Genomic DNA, 18,842 nt, shown 5'->3' with positions numbered 1-18,842 from the left:
TTGTCACCCTGAGTTCAAAGACTTCTATCCACCTGATAGCAATTTAATAAAGTAAAATATGTTCCTTACTAGAAGGTTACTGTACTCACAAGATATGTTCTGTTTGCAAGTGAAAGACAATGTTGCCATTACAGAAGCTTTCTTCAAAATGGCTTGGCACATAGCAGAATCAAAAAGACCTCTTACTGAATGTGAATTGATGAAGCAGTGCTTCTTGGGCTGCAGTGAATGATTTTTTTTTTTTGTGTGCAGAATTTAAAAAGATGGATGATATAGTTAAACATCAATACAGCAAGTGACTGATTCAACTGTAGTAAGACTAATTGAAAGCATTTTTGGCCATGTTTTCTAAATTGCTAAAAGGCATTGACAGCACTTTGTGTTTCAATCTGGCAATGGACAAATATACTGATCAGTCAGACATATCTCAGCTCATAATATGGGTGCATTTTTTCAATGGCTAAAAGTATATAGAAGAAATGCTTACTCTGCTGCCTTTTATGGGTCAAAGTAGGGGAGAGGACGTTTATTCTGCGCTGATAGCGTTTCTTTGAAGGACCAGGAAAATGTAAGTTGCTTCGAATCAATGCTTTGGTAACCACTGATGACATTCTGTCCGTGGTTGGAAAAGAGAAGGAGCTAGTTTCTCTGCTGAAGTAAAATCCAGTATCCAAATTTCTTTTCATCCCATTTCATTCTGCACCAAGAACAGTTATGCAGCAAACTGAAGAGAGGATTTCTCAAGAGCACAATGGATAGTGTCACAAAAATAGTCAACTTCATTGTTGCAAATGCCTTGAAAAGCAGACAATTTCAAGCTTTAGTTGAGAAGTATGAAACACAGTATGACTTTGGCAATGCTTGCAGAAGTTAGATGGCTGAGTTGAGGCAAAGTGTTAGATCGGTTTATGGATCTACTGCCTGCTGTACGAGTGTTTTTTGGAGGCAAAGGATCGCCAGGATTTACTGTCGTCTTTAGATGAAAAGACATTCCTGCTAAACATGGCTTTTCTCACTGATATGAGACACCTCTTAAATGCACTCGATCTTAAACTTCAAGGCAAAGAGAAAAAATCTGCCCCCTCTAATGTGCAGTGTTTCTACATTTGTAACAAAACTGACCCTTTTTGCAGATCAGCTTTGTGAGAGACTTAACTCACTTTCCTATCCTCAACTCGCAAGTGACACAGCTGAGTGAACATGCATCTCTTTTGCCTGTTTTTAAACGGAGTACATCTCAGAGCAGAAAACTAAATTTTCTTCTTTTCTAGATGCCAAATCACTGACAACAGTTCTTGAATATACTGAAAATCCATTTTCAGTTGAGGTACAGGCAGCCCCACCTTCAGCAGTGAAATCTGGTGTTGAGAGGGTCACATTTGAAGAGATGGTAGAGTTGCAAAACCAATAGTATTCTAAAAGCTAGGCATAAGGAAGAGGATACTGAAACATTTTGAATGATCTATGTATAGGAAAACGTGTATCCTGCATTACTGAAATGTGCCAAAAAAGTGCTGACTTGCTTTGAGTCTACATATGTCTGTGAAAGTCATAGGAATCTAGTCAAAACTGCACCTCTCTTACTGACAGACATCTGACCGACTGTCAGTTGTACTGCTACAATGGAATAAAAGTCTGATGTGAAATAGATGGTGAAAAGTTTGCAAACACACTCTTCACATTGATTGTACTTTTACTCCAGTAAATTCCAGTACAGGCAGTCCCCGGGTTACGTACAAGATAGGGACTGTAGGTTTGTTCTTAAGTTGAATCTGTATGTAAGTCGGAACTGGCGTCCAGATTCAGACACTGCTGAAACTGACCGCCAGTTCTGACTTACATACAGAATCAACTTAAGAACCCCAGGCGTCCCCAAGTCAGCTGCTGCTGAAACTGATCAGCAGCTGATTCCAGGAAGCCCGGAGCAGAGCAACTCTGCCTGGGGCTTCCTGTAGTCAGCGCTGGTCAGTTTCAGCAGAAGCTGACTTGGGGACGCCTGGGGCAGAGCAGCTGGGGTGCTGCTGGGTTGCTCCAGTAGCGCCGCTCCTGGGTGCTACTGGACCAACCTAGCAGCACCCCATCTGCTCTGCCCCAGGCGTCCTGATTCAGCCGCTGCTGAAACTGACCAGCAGCGGCTGAATCAGGACCTGGGGCAGAGCAGCTGGGGTGCTGCCAGGTTGGTCCAGTAGTGCCCAGAGCGGGCGCTGCAGGACCAATCGGCAGCGCCCCAGCTGCTCTGCCCCAGAGTCCAAAACAAAAGCCTGGTCTGCTGAGGGGGGGGGGGGGAGCACACTAGCTGCCCCCCCCCCCACAGCAGACCAGGGACACGGGGAGCAGAGCCTCTGAGGCTTTGCTCTGGCAAAGCCTCAGAGGCGAGGGACCCCCCCGTGGCTGCGGCTTCAGTCCGGGAGCCTGTGGTCTGCTGGGGACGGTCCCCAGCAGACCACAGGCACCCAGATTGAAGCGGCAGCAGCGGCGGTTCCCCGCGCCTCTGAGGCTTTGCTCTGGCAAAGCCTCAGAAGCGCGGGAACCCACCCGGTGCCCCTGGTCTGCTGGAGACTGTCTCCAGCAGACCAGGGGCACCGGAGCAGCTTACCAATGGAGCTTTCTCGCCCCGACTTCCGGGGCGAGACAGCCCCGTTCGTAAGTGCGGATCCGACATAAGTCGGATCCGCGTAAGTCGGGGACTGCCTGTACTGCTTTGGCAATTTTCATTAAAATTGTGAAGCCAAACCAAAAAAAGTAGTCAATACAATAGTCTTCTGTTGATATATGCTTTAGTAGCATGGTCATCAACTGGTCGATTGTGAAACCTCGACCAGTCAATCACGAGGCATTCGGGGGCCCCCTACATTTTCCCCCCATTCCCTAGAAGCCCTACTACCTACCTCCAGCAACAATGGAGGTAGTGCCAGCTTCCCGCAGGTGAACAAAAGTCCTGCAGCTTGGTGCCGCTTCCTGAGGTTCTGGAAGTGCACTGGCTGTTATCCTCCCTCAGGTCTGTGGTGTGCTGGGCGTGCTGTGGGAGGAGTGAGTCGGCCCCGGAGGAGGAGCGCGGGGTGTCCCCTGCACCACGGGAGGGGGCAGTTGGCCCCGGGGGAGGCATGTGACAGGAGTTCCCTGCTCTGTGGGAGGGGGGAGTCGGGCCCCGGGGGAGGAGCGCGGGGTTTCCCCTGTGCCGTGGGAGTTGGCCCTGGCAGAGGCACGTGCCAGGTTCCCTCGGGAGGGTTGGGGTGGGGGGAGAATCCTGGGAGGGAGGCGGGTGCAGGGGATTCTCTGCCCTGTCCCCACTCCTCCCGGCACCCCATCCCCACTCGCAGAACCTTGTCTCCACCCTGTCCCCTGCCGAAAGACCCACCAGCACCCTTCCCCAGTGCTATGTCCCCTGCTCCCACCAACACAGTTGGGGTCACATTAGTGAAGCTTGGGGTGGTGGTGGAGGGGAGGGGGTTGGAGGAGGATTTTTTTTGCATTTCACTTGTGTGGCCCCAACTGACTTTTTTCTGTGGGTCAATGACCCCTGACAGGTTCCCTGCCCTTCTCAGAAATAAAGACAATGCAGAAACTTTTTGTGTTTGACATAATATTTTATTTAAAAATGGCCAACAAGCCCCCATCTGGCCACAGCATCATAACACTCCTGCACTCCCTTTTCCACCAAATCCTACATCTGAGCCTATCATACACTGGAACCCCCTGCCCTGAGCCCCTCACATACCCCCAACCCAAATTCCTGAACCCTCACATCCAGAAGTCTGTACCTTGCTTAATACCCTAACACTACATCTGATCCCCAACACTGCCCAGCCTGGAGCCTCCTCCCCGAGCCAGCCTCCCCTTATCGACCTCCTCCTGCATCCAGATTTCCTCCCAAAGTTTGCACCTCTCACTCCTTCCCACACCCCAATCCCTCATTCCCACCCCAGAGTCTACACATCCTGTCTCAACCCAGCAAGGGTACAGCTAGACTGCAGGAGTTTTTCAGGATTCCACAGATATCCTGGAAAAGCTCTTCTGCATCCAGGGATGTGTGTTTTTCCGCTTCTTTTAGTGAAAGAGCAAACAAACAATCTTTCGATCACCCCTATATTCCTCTTTCCATGAAGAATAAGGGAGCTTCCAAAAGAAGGGGTTTTTCTGACATTTGGTCCAGTCTAGACAGGCCAAATTTTGGAAAAATCTCTTCCTACAGAAGAATTGATGGGGGGAGGGGGGAGAGGGAAGCAGCAATATAAGGGTTGGGGATAGGAAGTGATGCAGAGGAGGAGAATAGAGAGGGTGTGGCTTCAAGGAAGGGGCAGGGTGGTAGATCTTGGCTTGTTCTGTCATTTAAAAAGTGATCTTGGGTGTAAAAAGGTTGGAGACCACTGCTTTAGTAGTTAAATTCCTGGACTGTTGTTGCTCATTACAAGTGCTGTCATTATGGGTGGAAATCATGTAAATATTTCATTTTATTAATATTAGCAGAACTGACTTAAATGGGGTCGGCATGTTGTGTAGTCTTACCTTAATCTTGGATTCATGCCCAATGGTGTGAACGAAACTATTTGCATATATATGCCACCACACTTAAGTTGCGGCCCTCGGCCTGTGCTGAGAGTATCTTTGGAAGCCCCGGGGACCACAACGTTGAGTAGCTCTGGTCTAGATCATCCTTGATAGTTGTCTATCCAACTTGCTCTTAAATATCTCCAGTGGTGGAGATTCCACAACCTTCCTAGGCAACTTATTTCAGTGTTTAACCACTCTGATCTACACCATGGGGGGAAAGGGGTTGATAGATTTTTTTTTCTTTTTCTGGGTAGAATAACAAGGTCTACCAGGGAGCAGTGGGGTGGGGAGGAATAGCTCAGTGGTTTGAGCATTGGCCTGCTAAACCCAGGGTTGTGAGTTCAGTCCTTGGGGAGGCTGTTTAGGGATTTGGGGCAAAAATTCATCAGGGATGGTACTTTGTCCAGCTGTGAAGGCAGGGGACTGGACTCAATGACCTTTCAAGGTCCCTTCCAGTTCTAGGAGATAGGCAATCTCCATTAATTTAAATGTTTGTGGCTGATTTGGCAGGTCTTCTAAATCAAGTGCCAGCGGATCAATCTCTGGGCACAGTAGTCTAGATCTAGGTGAAGAGTGTAAACAACTGGTGACCCTGCCCGCTCCACATGGCACATGGTGCTGCCTTCCATGTGTTGCTCCCTAACTTTTGATACCTGACTTAATGTGGGAGGGAAAACATTGTGGAGAGATGATAGTTGAGTTTGTGGTCATGGCCCATGATGATGTTGGTTATAGTAGTGCCCAAGTACCTCATAATCCTAAGCACTGTACAATCACAGAGCAGCAGACAGTATGGCTATCTAGACTGGCAAGTTTTTGCGCAAAAACTTGCCAGCTGTCTACACTGGCCGTTTGAATTTGCGCAAGAACACTGACGATCTAATGTATGATCATCAGTGTTCTTGCGCAAATACAATGACTCTTCCATTCGGGCAAAAGCCCTCTTGCGCAAATGCTTTTGCACAAGAGGGCCAGTGTAGACAACGCGGTATTGTTTTGCGCAAAAAAGCCCCGATGGCGAAAATGGCGATTGGGGCTTTTTTGCGCAAAACCGCGTCTAGATTGGCACGGATGCTTTTGCAAAAACATCCGTGCCAATCTAGATGCGCTTTTGCACAAATACTTTTAATGGAAAAGTTTTTCCGTTAAAAGTATTTGCAATCTAGACACAGCCAAAAAGTCTTGTATTCTCTTCTTTTGTAACTTTCCCTGATAAATGTATTTTTGTGCTTATTTCCTGATATTTTGAAGGTTTACAATAATTACTGTTAAACACGATCTGGAACAAAGGCTAATAAAATACAGATTAGCTTTATTGTTTAGCAAGAAAGATTGCCTGGTTTGATATATTGGGGTGCATTAGTAGGAGTATTGTCAGCAGATCTAGGGAGGTGGTTGTTCTCCTTTATTAGGCACTGGTGAGGCCACATCTGGATTGCGTCCAATTCTGGGCACCTTATTACGGAAAGGATGTGGTCGCATTGGAGGGAGTCCTTTGGAAGGCAACAAAAATACTAGAGGTATAGAGCACATGGCTTGTGAGGAGAGGTTGATACATTTGGGCTTCGTCTACAGAAGAGAAGAGTGAGGGGGGATTTGATAGCAGCCTTCAGCTACCTGAAGAGTGATCTCAAGAGGATGGAGAGAGGCTGTTCTCAGTGGTGACAGATGGCAGAATGAGGAGTAAAGGGCTCAAGTTGCGGTGTGGGAGGTCTCGGTTAGATATTAGGGGGGAAATGTTCCCTAGGAGGGTGGTGAAGCACTGGCAATGGGTTCCCTAGTGAGGTGGTGGAATCTCCATCCCTAGAGGTTAAGTCCTGCTTGACTAGCCCCTGCTTGACTAGAGGGACACAGGGGGAAGAGAAGGGCATGTGCAGGGGTCAAGGACGATGGGGCGGGGGGGCAGGTCCCTAAAGGACTGAGGGGAGTGAGAAGGGCAGGAGCCAGGACAGCAGAAGAGGTTGAGGAGTGGGGAGCAGCAGTTACCAGGGGAGCAGATGAGGAGAGGGGAAGAGGTATGTCAGTAGAGGGAAAAGGGAGAGGTTTATAAGAAATTCATTAATAACTTGGGTGCCACAGTGGCACATCCAAAGAAGCTCAGGTGAACTCAATACTGGTGCACAAGAAAAAACTCACTCTGCTCATGGGTGGAAAATCTTAGAGGGAGCACTGGTGTTGGTGGGGAGGCTGCAGATCCCACAGCTGGTGTGCCTGTGAGCATTTGCAGGGCTGCTACTGGAGCTTGTGGGCTGCTGCAGCAATGCCAGGTAGCTGGGTAGAGGAGTTTAGTGGAGAGGCTGGTGCTGTCCCTCTCCCCCCCCCCCCCCCCCGCCAGAACCTTCCCTAGTCCAGAAATCTCCCTTGCCTGGGACCGGTCAGATTCCAACTTGTATATGCAATGACTGAGTACTTATCCATTTTCTCAACAGTTAATTTCTGTAGCTTTTTTAATGTACACATTACTTGGTGTACGTACATAGTAAACTTAATATGATGTTAAAGCATATCTCTTAATAAATAATATAATCTTTGCTTTGTAATGGATCTGAATAAAAGGCCTATTACGGATTTCTTTCCAATCAGGTGATGAAGTTTATTGAAAAACGACAGAACACATCCCAGTGAGTAAATTCCAAAATAATACACTATTTCTCTGTAGGAAAGCTACTTGGGGAAGCTGCAATACAGGGTCTTTACTTGAGCAAAGCTGTCTGAAATTACTAGTCTTGTGCTGGGAAAGAATCTCCTATCCATGGAAAAGAATTATTTGCCACTTAGGTGATGGTGCTTGAGAAGAGCTACAGCTTGAAGCAGAACCACAACCTTCCAGTAACCAGAGTGCAGAAACACATTTCTAAAACAAGACTGGTAATTTTATCCCCTCCTCCCCAAGGTTGCCAAGAAAGGAAGGAAAAAGTTCAGTGCCGCCTGCTTGTTGATTTTCCTGTAGCCTCAATATTGATAATATCTAAACAAAAGACTTGGAATTTGATGGATACAGGCTGTCCTCGCTATAAGTCCAAGATACATTCCAAAAAAGTTGGACTTCTAGCGAAACAACTTAAAGCAGGGAATCTTTTTTCCTATAGCTGACTTCCATATGCGCAAATTGGATTTTTGTGTGTGTGCAACTTAAGAGTGGGGAATGGGAGGATTTCTATAAACACATGAGTTCCTACAAGCATCAGCAATTTTTTTTTTAAGTATATTGGGGCGACTTATAGCAGGGATGTGCTGTACTTAAAGCATAGTCTTTTGTGATACAGCCTCATTAATAACAGTTTGAAGTTGTTACAGAATGAGTCTGCTGATTTTATGAATTGTATTAATATAACTTTGTAAAGCACCATTGTAATATGTGATGTGTAAACCCAGGGAATCAGTTTTTGTTCTAAAGAGCTTAAAAGTAATGTGCAAAGAACAGTAATGATGACCTTTTGCTAGCACCTTCAGTGAAGGAGATCTTCAGGTTCTTTAAGTCTTGGAACACTTTTGGAGAAAATTGAGCTGTAACATAAATTCACAAGGTCTGCCTGTTCTCATCTTAGGCTAATCACCAGGACATTGTGCTTTTGACTAATTGTTCCTTTGTTTGTGGGGGTTGCTTATTTCACAGATATGTTCTTATTGATACACCAGGACAGATTGAGGTGTTCACCTGGTCAGCATCAGGCACTATTATCACCGAGGCACTGGTAAGTGTTTTTTGCACAACATGCAAGTGAGAGTGACTGAGGTAAGTGGTTGCAGAATGGCATGTTTTATTCAGCTAAAACTTGTTTTAATCTATTTCAGGCTTCTACTTTTCCTTCAATTGTTGTTTATGTGATGGATACATCTCGCAGCACCAGCCCTATCACCTTTATGTCTAACATGTTGTATGCTTGCAGGTAAGAAACTTTGGGTTCAGAAATCAAATCTACATATACTTTCAAAAATGTACATACTTTTCTTATCCTCTCAGAGAAATGAGGGAACCCACATCATCTTGAAAAGATATCAAAATTGGAACAAAGTTACTGGCTTTGACCATTCTTGTCTCACTCACAATATTCTTTCCCAAAGAAAACAGTGCAACACTGACATTCAATTATTCTTCTCAACCAAGATCTCTGAAAACTCTGACAAGCAGCTGTTCCTCCCCACTCTGGGAAGAGGGGATTAGCACATAAGGAGCATAAATCAGGCAATTTGTGGTGCACCAGAAGTGCTGGGAGGGAGGGATATGAGAGGATTATTGGGTAGTTCTGAGGTCTACAATTGGCTCTTAGGACTCCTTGGGCCTGAATTGCACAGACTTGGAATAGTCATGAGAATGATTAAGGGATGTTTTCTAGCCCTTTATAGTGACAGACTTAAAGAGCTCAATTTATTTAACCAAGAGAAGGTTAAGAAGTTATTTGATTACCGTATATACTCGAGTATAAGCCGACCCGAATATAAGCCGAGGCACCTAATTTTACCACAAAGAACTGGGAAAAAATATTGACTCGAGTATAAGCCTAGGGTAGGAAATGAGGCAGCTACTGGTAAATGTAAAAAATGAAGATAGATACCAATAAAATTACATGAATATTTATTTCAAAGAAAAACAATAACCTAGCTCTGTAAGTGGAAAAGGGGATCAACAAAAACAATATCATAGAATAGAATCATAGAATAATAGGACTGGAAGGGACCTCAAGAGGTCATCGAGTCCAGTCCCCCGCCTTCAAGGCAGGACCAAGCTCCGTCTACACCATCCCTCACAGATGTCTATCTAACCTGTTCTTAAATATCTCCAGAGAGGGAGATTCCACCACCTCCCTTGGCAATTTATTCCAATATTTGACCACCCTGACAGTTAGGAATTTTTTCCTAATGTCCAATCTAAACCTCCCCTGCTGCACTTTAAACCCATTACTCCTTGTCCTGTCCTCAGAAACCAAGAGGAACAAATTTTCTCCTTCCTCCTTGTGACACCCTTTTAGATATTTGAAAACCGCTATCATGTCCCCCCCTTAATCTTCTTTTTTCCAAACTAAACAAGCCCAGTTCATGAAGCCTGGCTTCATAGGTCATGTTCTCTAGACCTTTAATCATTCTTGTCGCTCTTCTCTGTACCCTTTCCAATTTCTCCACATCTTTCTTGAAATGTGGCGCCCAGAACTGGACACAGTACTCCAGCTGAGGCCTAACTAGTGCAGAGTAGAGCGGCAGAATGACTTCACGAGTTTTGCTTACAACACACCTGTTGATACAACCTAAAATCATATTTACTTTTTTTGCAACAGCATCACACTGTTGACTCATATTCAACTTGTGGTCCACTATGACCCCTAGATCCCTTTCCGCCATGCTCCTTCCTAGACAGTCGCTTCCCATCTTGTATGTATGGAACTGATTGTTCCTTCCTAAGTGGAGCACTTTGCATTTCTCTTTATTAAACCTCATCCTGTTTACCTCTGACCATTTCTCTAACTTGCTACGGTCATTTTGAATTATGTCCCTATCCTCCAAAGAAGTTGCAACCCCACCCAGTTTGGTATCAACTGCAAACTTAATAAGCGTACTCTCTATCCCAATATCTACATCATTGATGAAGATATTGAACAGTACGGGTCCCAAAACAGACCCTTGAGGAACTCCACTTGCTATCCCTTTCCGGCAGGATTTAGAACCATTAACAACAACTCTCTGACTACTGTTATCCAGCCAATTATGCACCCACCTTATCGTGAACCTATCTAAGTTATATTTGCCTAGTTTATCAATAAGAATATCATGCGAGACCGTATCAAATGCCTTACTAAAGTCTAGGTATATGACATCCACCGCTTCTCCCTTATCCACAAGGCTCGTTATCTTATCAAAGAAAGCTATCAGATTAGTTTGGCATGACTTGTTCTTCACAAACCCATGCTGGCTATTCCCTATCACTTTATTACCTTCCAAGTGTTTGCATATGATTTCCTTAATTACCTGCTCCATTATCTTCCCTGGGACAGACGTTAAACTGACCGGTTAAACCACCACGATTTCAACAGCTTCCACCCCACCATCGACCTCAGCCTGGACCAGTCTACGCAAGAGATCCACTTCCTGGACACCATGGTGCAGATAAGTTACGGTCACATAAACAGCACTCTGTACCAAAAACCTACCGACTTATGCCCGCCTTCATGCCTCCAGCTTCCATCCCGGACACACCACCCGATCCATTGTCTACAGCCAAGCACTAAGGTACAACCACATTTGCTCCAACCCCTCAGACAGAGACCAACACCTACAAGATCTTTACCAAGCATTCTTAAAACTACAATACCCGCACGAGGAAGTGAGAAAACAGATTAACAGAGCGAGACATGTACCCAGAAGCTTCCTACTACAAGACAAGCCTGAGAGAGAAACCAACAAAACACCACTGGCCATCACCTACAGCCTTCAGCTAAAACCTCTTCAGCGCATCATCAGTGATCTACAACCCATCCTGAACAATGATCCCTCACTTTCACAGGCCTTCGGAGGCAGGCCAGTCCTCACCCACAGACAACCTGCCAACCTGAAGCAAATTCTCACCAGCAACTATACACTGCACCACAGTAACTCTAACTCAGGAACCAATCCATGCAACAAACTTCAGTGCCAGCTCTGCCCACATATCTACACCAGCGACACCATCACAGGACCTAACCAGATCAGCCACACCATCACTGATTCATTCACCTGCACATCTACTAATGTAATATATGCCACCATGTGCTAGCAATGCCCCTCTGCTTTATACATCGGCCAAATTGGACAGTTAGATGTCTCCAAGTCACCAGGACCTGATGAAATGCATCCTAGAATACTCAATGAGCTGATAGAGGAGGTATATGAGCCTTTAGCTATCATCTATGAAAAATCATGGAAGACAGGACAGATTCCAGAAGACGGGAAAAGGGCAAATATAGTGCTCATCTATTAAAAGGGAAATAAGACCAACCCAGGAAGCTACAGACCAGTCAGTTTAACTTCTGTGCCAGGAAAGATAATGGAGCAAGTAATTAAGGAATTCATCTGCAAACACTTGGAAGATAATAAAGTGATAGGTAACAGCCAGCATGGCTTTGTAAGGAACAAATCTTGTCAAACCAATCTGATAGCTTTCTTGATAAGATAACGAATCTTGTGGATAGGAGAGAAGTGGTGGATGTGGAATATCTAGACTTTAGTAAGGCATTTGATACGGTCTCGCCTGATCTTCTTATCAGTAAACTAGGCAAATACAACTTAGATAGGGCTACTGTAAGGTGAGTGCATAACTGGCTGGATAACCATTCTGGGAGAGTAGTTATTAACTGTTCACAATCTTACTGGAAGGGCATAACAAGTGGGGTTCCACAGGGGTCTGTTTTGAGACCGGTTCTGTTCAATAACTTATCAACGATTTAGATATCGGTATAGAGAGTACACTTATGAAGTTTGAAGATGATACCAAGGTGGGAGGGGTTGCAACTACAGTAAAACTTGTGTTATCCGACATGCCTGAGGATTAGGGCGTGCCAGTAACCTAAAAATTCTGGTTATCTGAGGGATGGAGGAGGGCGGGAACCATGTGGGGCCTATGGCGGAGGGGAGGGGGGTACAGGAGCCATGCGGAGGCTGGGATGTGGTCTGCTTAAGGGGGGCCACGAGCTGCGGGTGGAAGGAAGGGGAGGATGCGGCCTGGTGAGGGGGGTGGAAGCTGGAAGGCAGAGATGGCGGGGGAGCTGGCCTGCCTGGGGTACCAGGAGCCGTTGGGGGGGAGAGGAGAAACCTGGCCTGCTGGGGGTGCTAGGAGCCGTGGGGGGAGCGTAGATGCTTTGTTTGTCTTCTGAGTGATGTCCCTGTGGGTGCTCCGCTGTAGGTGCTGGGCTTGCCCCAGCACCGCAGGATGGAGATGTTCAGAGCTGTACCTGACTAGACCATGCATGCGTGGCAGGGCGTCTTGTGGTGTTGGTAGTCTTCCGTGCTGTGCGGTCCGGTCCCAACTTGTTCCTCTTCAACCGCCTCAGGCTGCAGATGGAGCACATCTTCTCTCTTCGTTATCCACTGTTTGTAAGACAAAACTGTTAAATTTTTCAACTGACCCTTAGTTAATACCTGTTCCCGTTACGTTTTCTTTTCCTTTTAAAAAAAAAAAATTCTCTTCATAATAGCTTGTTCGAACTCTTCTACAGCTAAGTTTCTGTTTTCCCCTTACCCAGTTACCTGTTGTTGTATATACTTAAAAAAAAAAAAAAAAACCCTTGGAGAAAAGAAGTTTTTCATTGTCGGCTAAAATGCCTGGGTCCCCGGGTTTCAAAAAATGCTCCCTATGGTGTGACACCATGCCGGCGTGTATCCGCTGCCTGGGAGAAAGCCATGTGCCGCAGAAATGCATGTATTGCTCTAAGCTAACGGCAAGGGCTTGCCGCGACTCTGAAATATGGCTAAGGATGATTTTATTTGACAGAGCTCTTCAGCCCCAGGGGATCATCATTGCCGCCAAGCACAAGTCAACAGCCACAAAAGAGGAGTGCCTCCTCACCAACGCGGCCACCTCCAAAGAAGTCCAAGCCATCCCCAGCCAGATCGCTTCCCTTGACCTCTCAGGGCAAGCCTAGCTCAGGAATTAAGTCAGCTGCTTCGTCCACCAGTGCTTGACCTTCCTCTAAAGTTCCCAAAAAGGCAGAATTGGCTAGAACATTGGGCCACTTAGCTGCTGCTTCCACAACGGCGGCACTGATAGTTTCGGCACCACAGCCATCAGCACCGTCCGCAGCGATGGAACCGCAAACAGTCGGCACTGACCAGTGCCCTTCTGGCACCAGAGCTGGACTCAGCACCGACTTGGGCATGGGAGCTCACGGAACCAGCCCCAGCATGAGACCACACGGTACAATCTACAGCACGGAACCATGAACTGCTAAGTCCTCCACGGCACCGTCCGCATGTGGCTGTGATGCGGAACGGAGACGAGATGCACCGTCTTGACCTCATTACCACACGGCCCCCCCTCGGTGCCAGAAAATACAGCACCGGCTTCGGCATGCCCGGCACCCTCAGCACCGGCAACATCAGCACCAGCTAATGCGCAGGCGAAGACTCATCACCTTCCTAGCTCATCACTGCCTTTAGCATTCTCGCCAGCTCCATCTCTCTCTCTCCACCATCACAATCTAGCAGGAGATCTCCATGGCTTTCCCGGAGATATGCAGCACCAGATAGGAATGGTGATGGTAGCCCAACTCCTCCAAGGGCTGCCAGAAGAGAGACTCATTGATTCTCTGCGTCTCCATCACCTCTTCCCATACAATCTTATTCTCCATCACTTCATTCTTGGAGATCCTATTCCAGACATGATTAGCCCAGCTACCACCCCTATAGGCGCTCTCCGTCACGGTCCTCATACTGTCATTGGGACTGCTATGACGATTATCGACATTGCAGGGACTACTCACCTTGTTACCATCGTTCCCGCTATTCGCCCATATCCCCACCAAGATCCATGACCAGATATTCATCCTCCAGGTACTCTCCACTCTCGGCTCCTGCATTCTCAGAACAAAACCCATCTCCTGCCTATCCTCCCCCTTCTGACCAGGGTGAGATGCAATCGAATACGGCGGATGCACAGCCACCAGAGGTATCCCCAACGGATCAGTCTTCCTCACCGGATAAGGCTGTTATACCTGGTGATGTTTCTCCACCAGATGATGAGGCAATTTCAAGGCCTTTTTAAAAGAGTTGTGGCATCACAACAAATACAATTATAAGAAATTAAAGAAAAACAGCTTCGCCTGTTAAAAAAAATTTACAAACAACCCAGAGCGCCATACTAGCTATACCTCTGGATAAGGCAGTATTAGAGATGGCCAATGAATTATGGCAGACACCTGCTTTGGCCCTCCCAACTAACAAGCGCACCAATAAGAAGTACTTTGTCCCCTCCCCCGGAGCTCTAAGTTCTTGTTTTCTCACCCCCAACCCAACTCCCTTGTGGTTGATGTGGCCCATCAGAGGGCAAAGGCACCTCAATATAAAACTAATGCATCTGACAAGGAGGTGAAAAGACTTGATTTATTTGGTAGAAGGGTCTACACTTCTTCGACTCTATACTCCTAAGGATAGCTAATTACCTTGCTCACCTATCCAACCATAATTTTGATAATTGTACTAAATTGACTCCATTAATGGAAGCATTGCCAGAGTCCAAAAGGCCACTACTTAAATCCATCTTCCAGGAGGGTTACGCATCTACGCGGGCAAGTCTGCAAACAGTGATGGATGTTGCTGACGCTGCAGCTTGAACCACCGCTACTGCTGTGGTTATGAGAAGGGCCTCTTTCCTGAAGTCAGCTGGAGTTCCTAGAGAGTTACAAACAAAAGTAGAGGACTTCCCTTTGATAAAGACAAATTATTTGGTGAACAGACAGATTCTGTGCTACATTCCAGTAAGGTCTCTAGAACAACACTGAGATTACTAAGAATGTACACCCCACCATTCAGAAGAAGACTTACTCCATTTCAAAGAAGTTATGATTACTTTCACACCAGACAGCAGTGGCAGCATCAGCCACGACAATTTGATCAACCTCGACACCCCCAACATCAGAGACCTCTGAGACACAGGAATCCGGCCAACCGTGCGCAAACTCAAATCAGGTAACAAGCAGCACGTTTGACATGTTGGTCGAGAGCAGGCAGACAACCCCACAAAACTTCCATATGTTTCACCACCGGCTGAGGCCTTTCTACCATAAATGGCTCAACATTACCACTAACAGATGGGTTCTGGAAATAATCCAGTCAGGATACGCCATCCCATTCCTATCTCTCCCTCCCACAAATCCACCATCCCGTCCCTTTTCAGGGACCCATTTCACAAGGACTTATTACACACCGAGATTACTCACCTACTGCGTATTGGTGCCACCGAAAGGGTTCCTCCTCAGTTCCAAGGGAGAGGGTTCTACGCCCGCTACTTTCTGGTTCAAAAGAAAACTGGTGGATGGAGACCTATATTGGACCTCCGACAACTAAACAAATACCTCCACAAGCAACACTTCAAGATAGTGACCTTGGCTTCCATACTTCCCACTCCTGGAGCAGGGCGATTGGTTTGCTGCTGTCGACCTCAAGGATGCTTATTTTCACGTAACAATTCATCCCACCTACAGGAAATTTCTAGGATTCACAGTTGGTACAGATCACTTTCAGTACCAAGTCTTGCCCTTCAGCCTTGCATCAGCGCCCAGGGTCTTCACAAAGACATTAGCAATGGTTGCTGCACATCTTCGACGCAAGGGGGTGATAATAAACCCTTACCCAGGCAATTGCCTTCTGAAAGCAGGCTCGTCGACGGAAGCATCAGAAATGCTGCAAGTTACAATCAAAACCTTCCTTCTCTTAGGCTTCCTTATCAACAATGACAAATTCATTCTTCATTCAACCCAAAATAGAGAATTCATAGGAGCTTGTCTGGACTCCATTTCATCAAGAGCTTACCTGCCTACCGACAGATTTCAAGCAATACAGACACTGCTGGATGAGCTCCTCTTCAAGTGATCCGTTCAGGTTATAACAGTGCTCAAGCTGATGAGCCATATGGCCTCTATGACATACATTGTACCCCATGCCAGATTACACTTTTGGCCACTACAGCATTGGTTTCTAAAGGTCTACAATCTGATAAGGCACAGTGTGCACAGAACAGTGACTATGCCCGATACAGTCAAAGCTTCTCTCCCCTGGTGGACCAGAGACAACAGCTTGCTCTCTGGTACCCCGTTTTGCCAGCCCCAACCTCATTACCACATAACTACAGATGTGTCTCTTATCGGCTGGGGGTCCATATGGGCAATCTTTCCATTCAAGGCCTCTGGTCTCCGCAGGAGTCTGCTGCACATAAATCTCCTAGAGCTCAGAACCGTCGCCAACACCTGCAACATTTTTATGCACACCTCCGCAATTCTACGGTCACTGTCTTCACAGACAACATAGCGACTATGTACTACATAAATCATCAAAGCAGTGCGCGATCCCACTCGCTCTGCACAGAGTCAACTCGATTATGGAATTGGTGCATTGCCAATGGCATAGCCCTTGTGGCATCCTACTTACCTGGCATCACCAACACAATAGCGGATTCCCTCAGCAGGAATTTTGCAACAGACCACGAATAGGAGATTCTCCAAGGAGTCCTTCATTCCATATTTCAGTGATAGTGCACTCCTCAAGTAGACTGGTTCGCCACCAATACCAACAAAAAGTGTCGTTGCTATGGCTCCAGAGCTGGTCTCGGCCCCAATTCTCTGGGGGACACCTTCCTACATGACTGGGGGGGGTCCCTTCATGCACGCTTTTCCGCCTATGCTTCTTATCTCCAAAGTCCTTCAAAGGATCAAAATAGACAAAGCTACCGTGATATTAATAGCACCCACATGGGCATGCTAACATTGATATCCACTTCTCCTACGACTAGTGCAATATCCTCCATACCATCTCCTGTTAATTCCAAACCTCCTCACTCAGGAGCAAGGCTCTCTTCTGCATCCACAGTTACACTCCCTACACCTTACAGAATAGTACCTAGTTGGCTAAACTCTCCTGAAACCTTTTGCTCTGACCAAGTAATGAACGTTCTCGTTCACAGCAGAAAGCACAACACGCAATTTACTTACCTTGCAAAGTGGACACAATTTACTTCTTGGTGCTCTCAGCGACGTATGGATCCTCAGACAGCTCTTATCCATGTTATCCTGGACTATATAATGCACCTGAAACAGAGTGGACTTGCCTTAGCATCTCTTAGAGTTCATCTCACAGCACTCATAGCCTTTTGGCACTCGATTGATGGCGTGTTAGTGTGTGCCCACCCTTTCACTAAGATTCCTGAAGGGCCTAATGAACATAGATCCACCCACACGGGCTCCCCCTCCTTTGTGGAATCTAGACTTGGTCCTTTGGGCTCTTACAGCACCACCCTTTGAGCCTCTAGCTACGATTTCTCTTCAGACTCTCACGATGAAGTTGGTCTTCCTCATAGCCATCATCTCTGCGCGATAAGAGTTCAGCTCTGATGACAGTACCTCCATATACCATCTTCAACAGAGACAGTGTGATGCTCAGACATCAGCCAGCGTTCATCCCTAAGGTGTCCTCAGAATTCTACCTTGATGAACCAGTGGTGCTATCCGCTTTCTTCCCGAAACCTCATGCATCGTCATGTGAGACTCTTCCACATGCTTGACATCCGTAGGGACCTAGCCTTTTACATAGAACGCACAAAGACCCTTAGGAAAATGGATAGATTAATAATCTTCCTTGCTGAACGCTCTAAAGGGGAGCCCTTACCTTCATAGCATATTTCCATCATTATTGTTTCCTGCATCACCCAGTGCTATGCTGCACTAAGTGTGCCACTCCCACAGTGCCCTAGAGCCCACTCTACAAGGGCAGTAGCTACCTCCACCGCTTTCTTAAAGGGTGTCTTTCTGATATTTTTAGGACAACCACTTGGGCTTCTCACGGCATGTTTGTCAAATACTATGCCATTCAGTGCAGGTGGCTTCTGGATACTTCCGTGGCATCTGCTGTCCTTTCTTCCATTAATAAATAGTAGCCTCAGATTCTCCTCCCCCCCCCCCCCCCCACCTTTCCTTTCCACGGGTGGGTACTGCTACTCAGTCACCTACAGTGGAATACCCAAGGGGACATCACTCGAGGAAGAAAGTAAAGTTACTCACCTCGGTGCAGTAACTCGTTCTTTGAGATGTGTGTCCCCGTGGGTGCTCCACTACCCACCTGCCTCCCCGCTTCAGTCTTTCTCTTTATTGCAGATCCTGAGGCGGGTCAGAGGAACCGGTTGGGACTGGCTCGCGCAGCGTGTCAAACTGCGAATGCCATGAGACACCCTGCCACGCATGCGCGTTCTGGTCAGGTACAGCTTTGAATATCTCTGTTCTGCGGTGCCGGGGCAAGCCCAGCACCTACAGTGGAGCACTCATGGGAACACACATCTCAAAGAATGACAGTTACTGCACCGAGGTGAGTAACTTCATTTTCTGGCTGCTGTTCGCCCTTGCATGCTCGTCTGAGGAACACTTAAAGGGCCAGTTTCCTTTTTGCTTTTCCCGGCATCTCAAATTTTCCTGTTTCTACAGTTTTCCGGATGCTTAAGTTCCGGATAGCGCAGGTTTTATTGTATTTTGGAGGATAGGGTTATGACGGGAAGGCCCCGCCCCACACTCAAGCCCAGGGAAACCACCTGGCACAGGGGGCGGAGAGAGCCCCACCCACGCAGC

At 46.8% G+C, this 18,842-nt stretch overlaps 1 protein-coding gene across 5 annotated transcripts in view; it reads left to right on the top strand.

Moving 5' to 3' along the window:
* Positions 1-18,842, top strand: part of GPN1 (GPN-loop GTPase 1) — a 93,385-nt gene that overhangs the window by 17,852 nt on the left and 56,691 nt on the right. For 4 of the 5 annotated variants that reach the window (XR_012899290.1, XM_075916266.1, XM_075916265.1 and 1 more), the window contains exons 5-7: positions 7,135-7,172; positions 8,168-8,246; positions 8,347-8,441. Coding sequence is in view for 4 of the 5 variants with exons in the window: in XM_075916266.1 (XP_075772381.1) it covers positions 7,135-7,172; positions 8,168-8,246; positions 8,347-8,441 (212 nt within the window). In the remaining variant the exon portion in view is untranslated. Of the gene's footprint in view, positions 1-5,596; positions 6,072-7,134; positions 7,173-8,167; positions 8,247-8,346; positions 8,442-18,842 lie in introns of those variants that run through there. The other variant, XM_075916268.1, reaches the window with a different exon arrangement.

The sequence above is a fragment of the Pelodiscus sinensis genome, unplaced genomic scaffold (assembly GCF_049634645.1).
Source record: "Pelodiscus sinensis isolate JC-2024 unplaced genomic scaffold, ASM4963464v1 ctg80, whole genome shotgun sequence".
NCBI classification, from domain to species: Eukaryota; Metazoa; Chordata; order Testudines; family Trionychidae; genus Pelodiscus; species Pelodiscus sinensis.
Note: the sequence above shows the minus strand (reverse complement) of the source record. Positions and strands in the feature narration are given on the sequence as shown.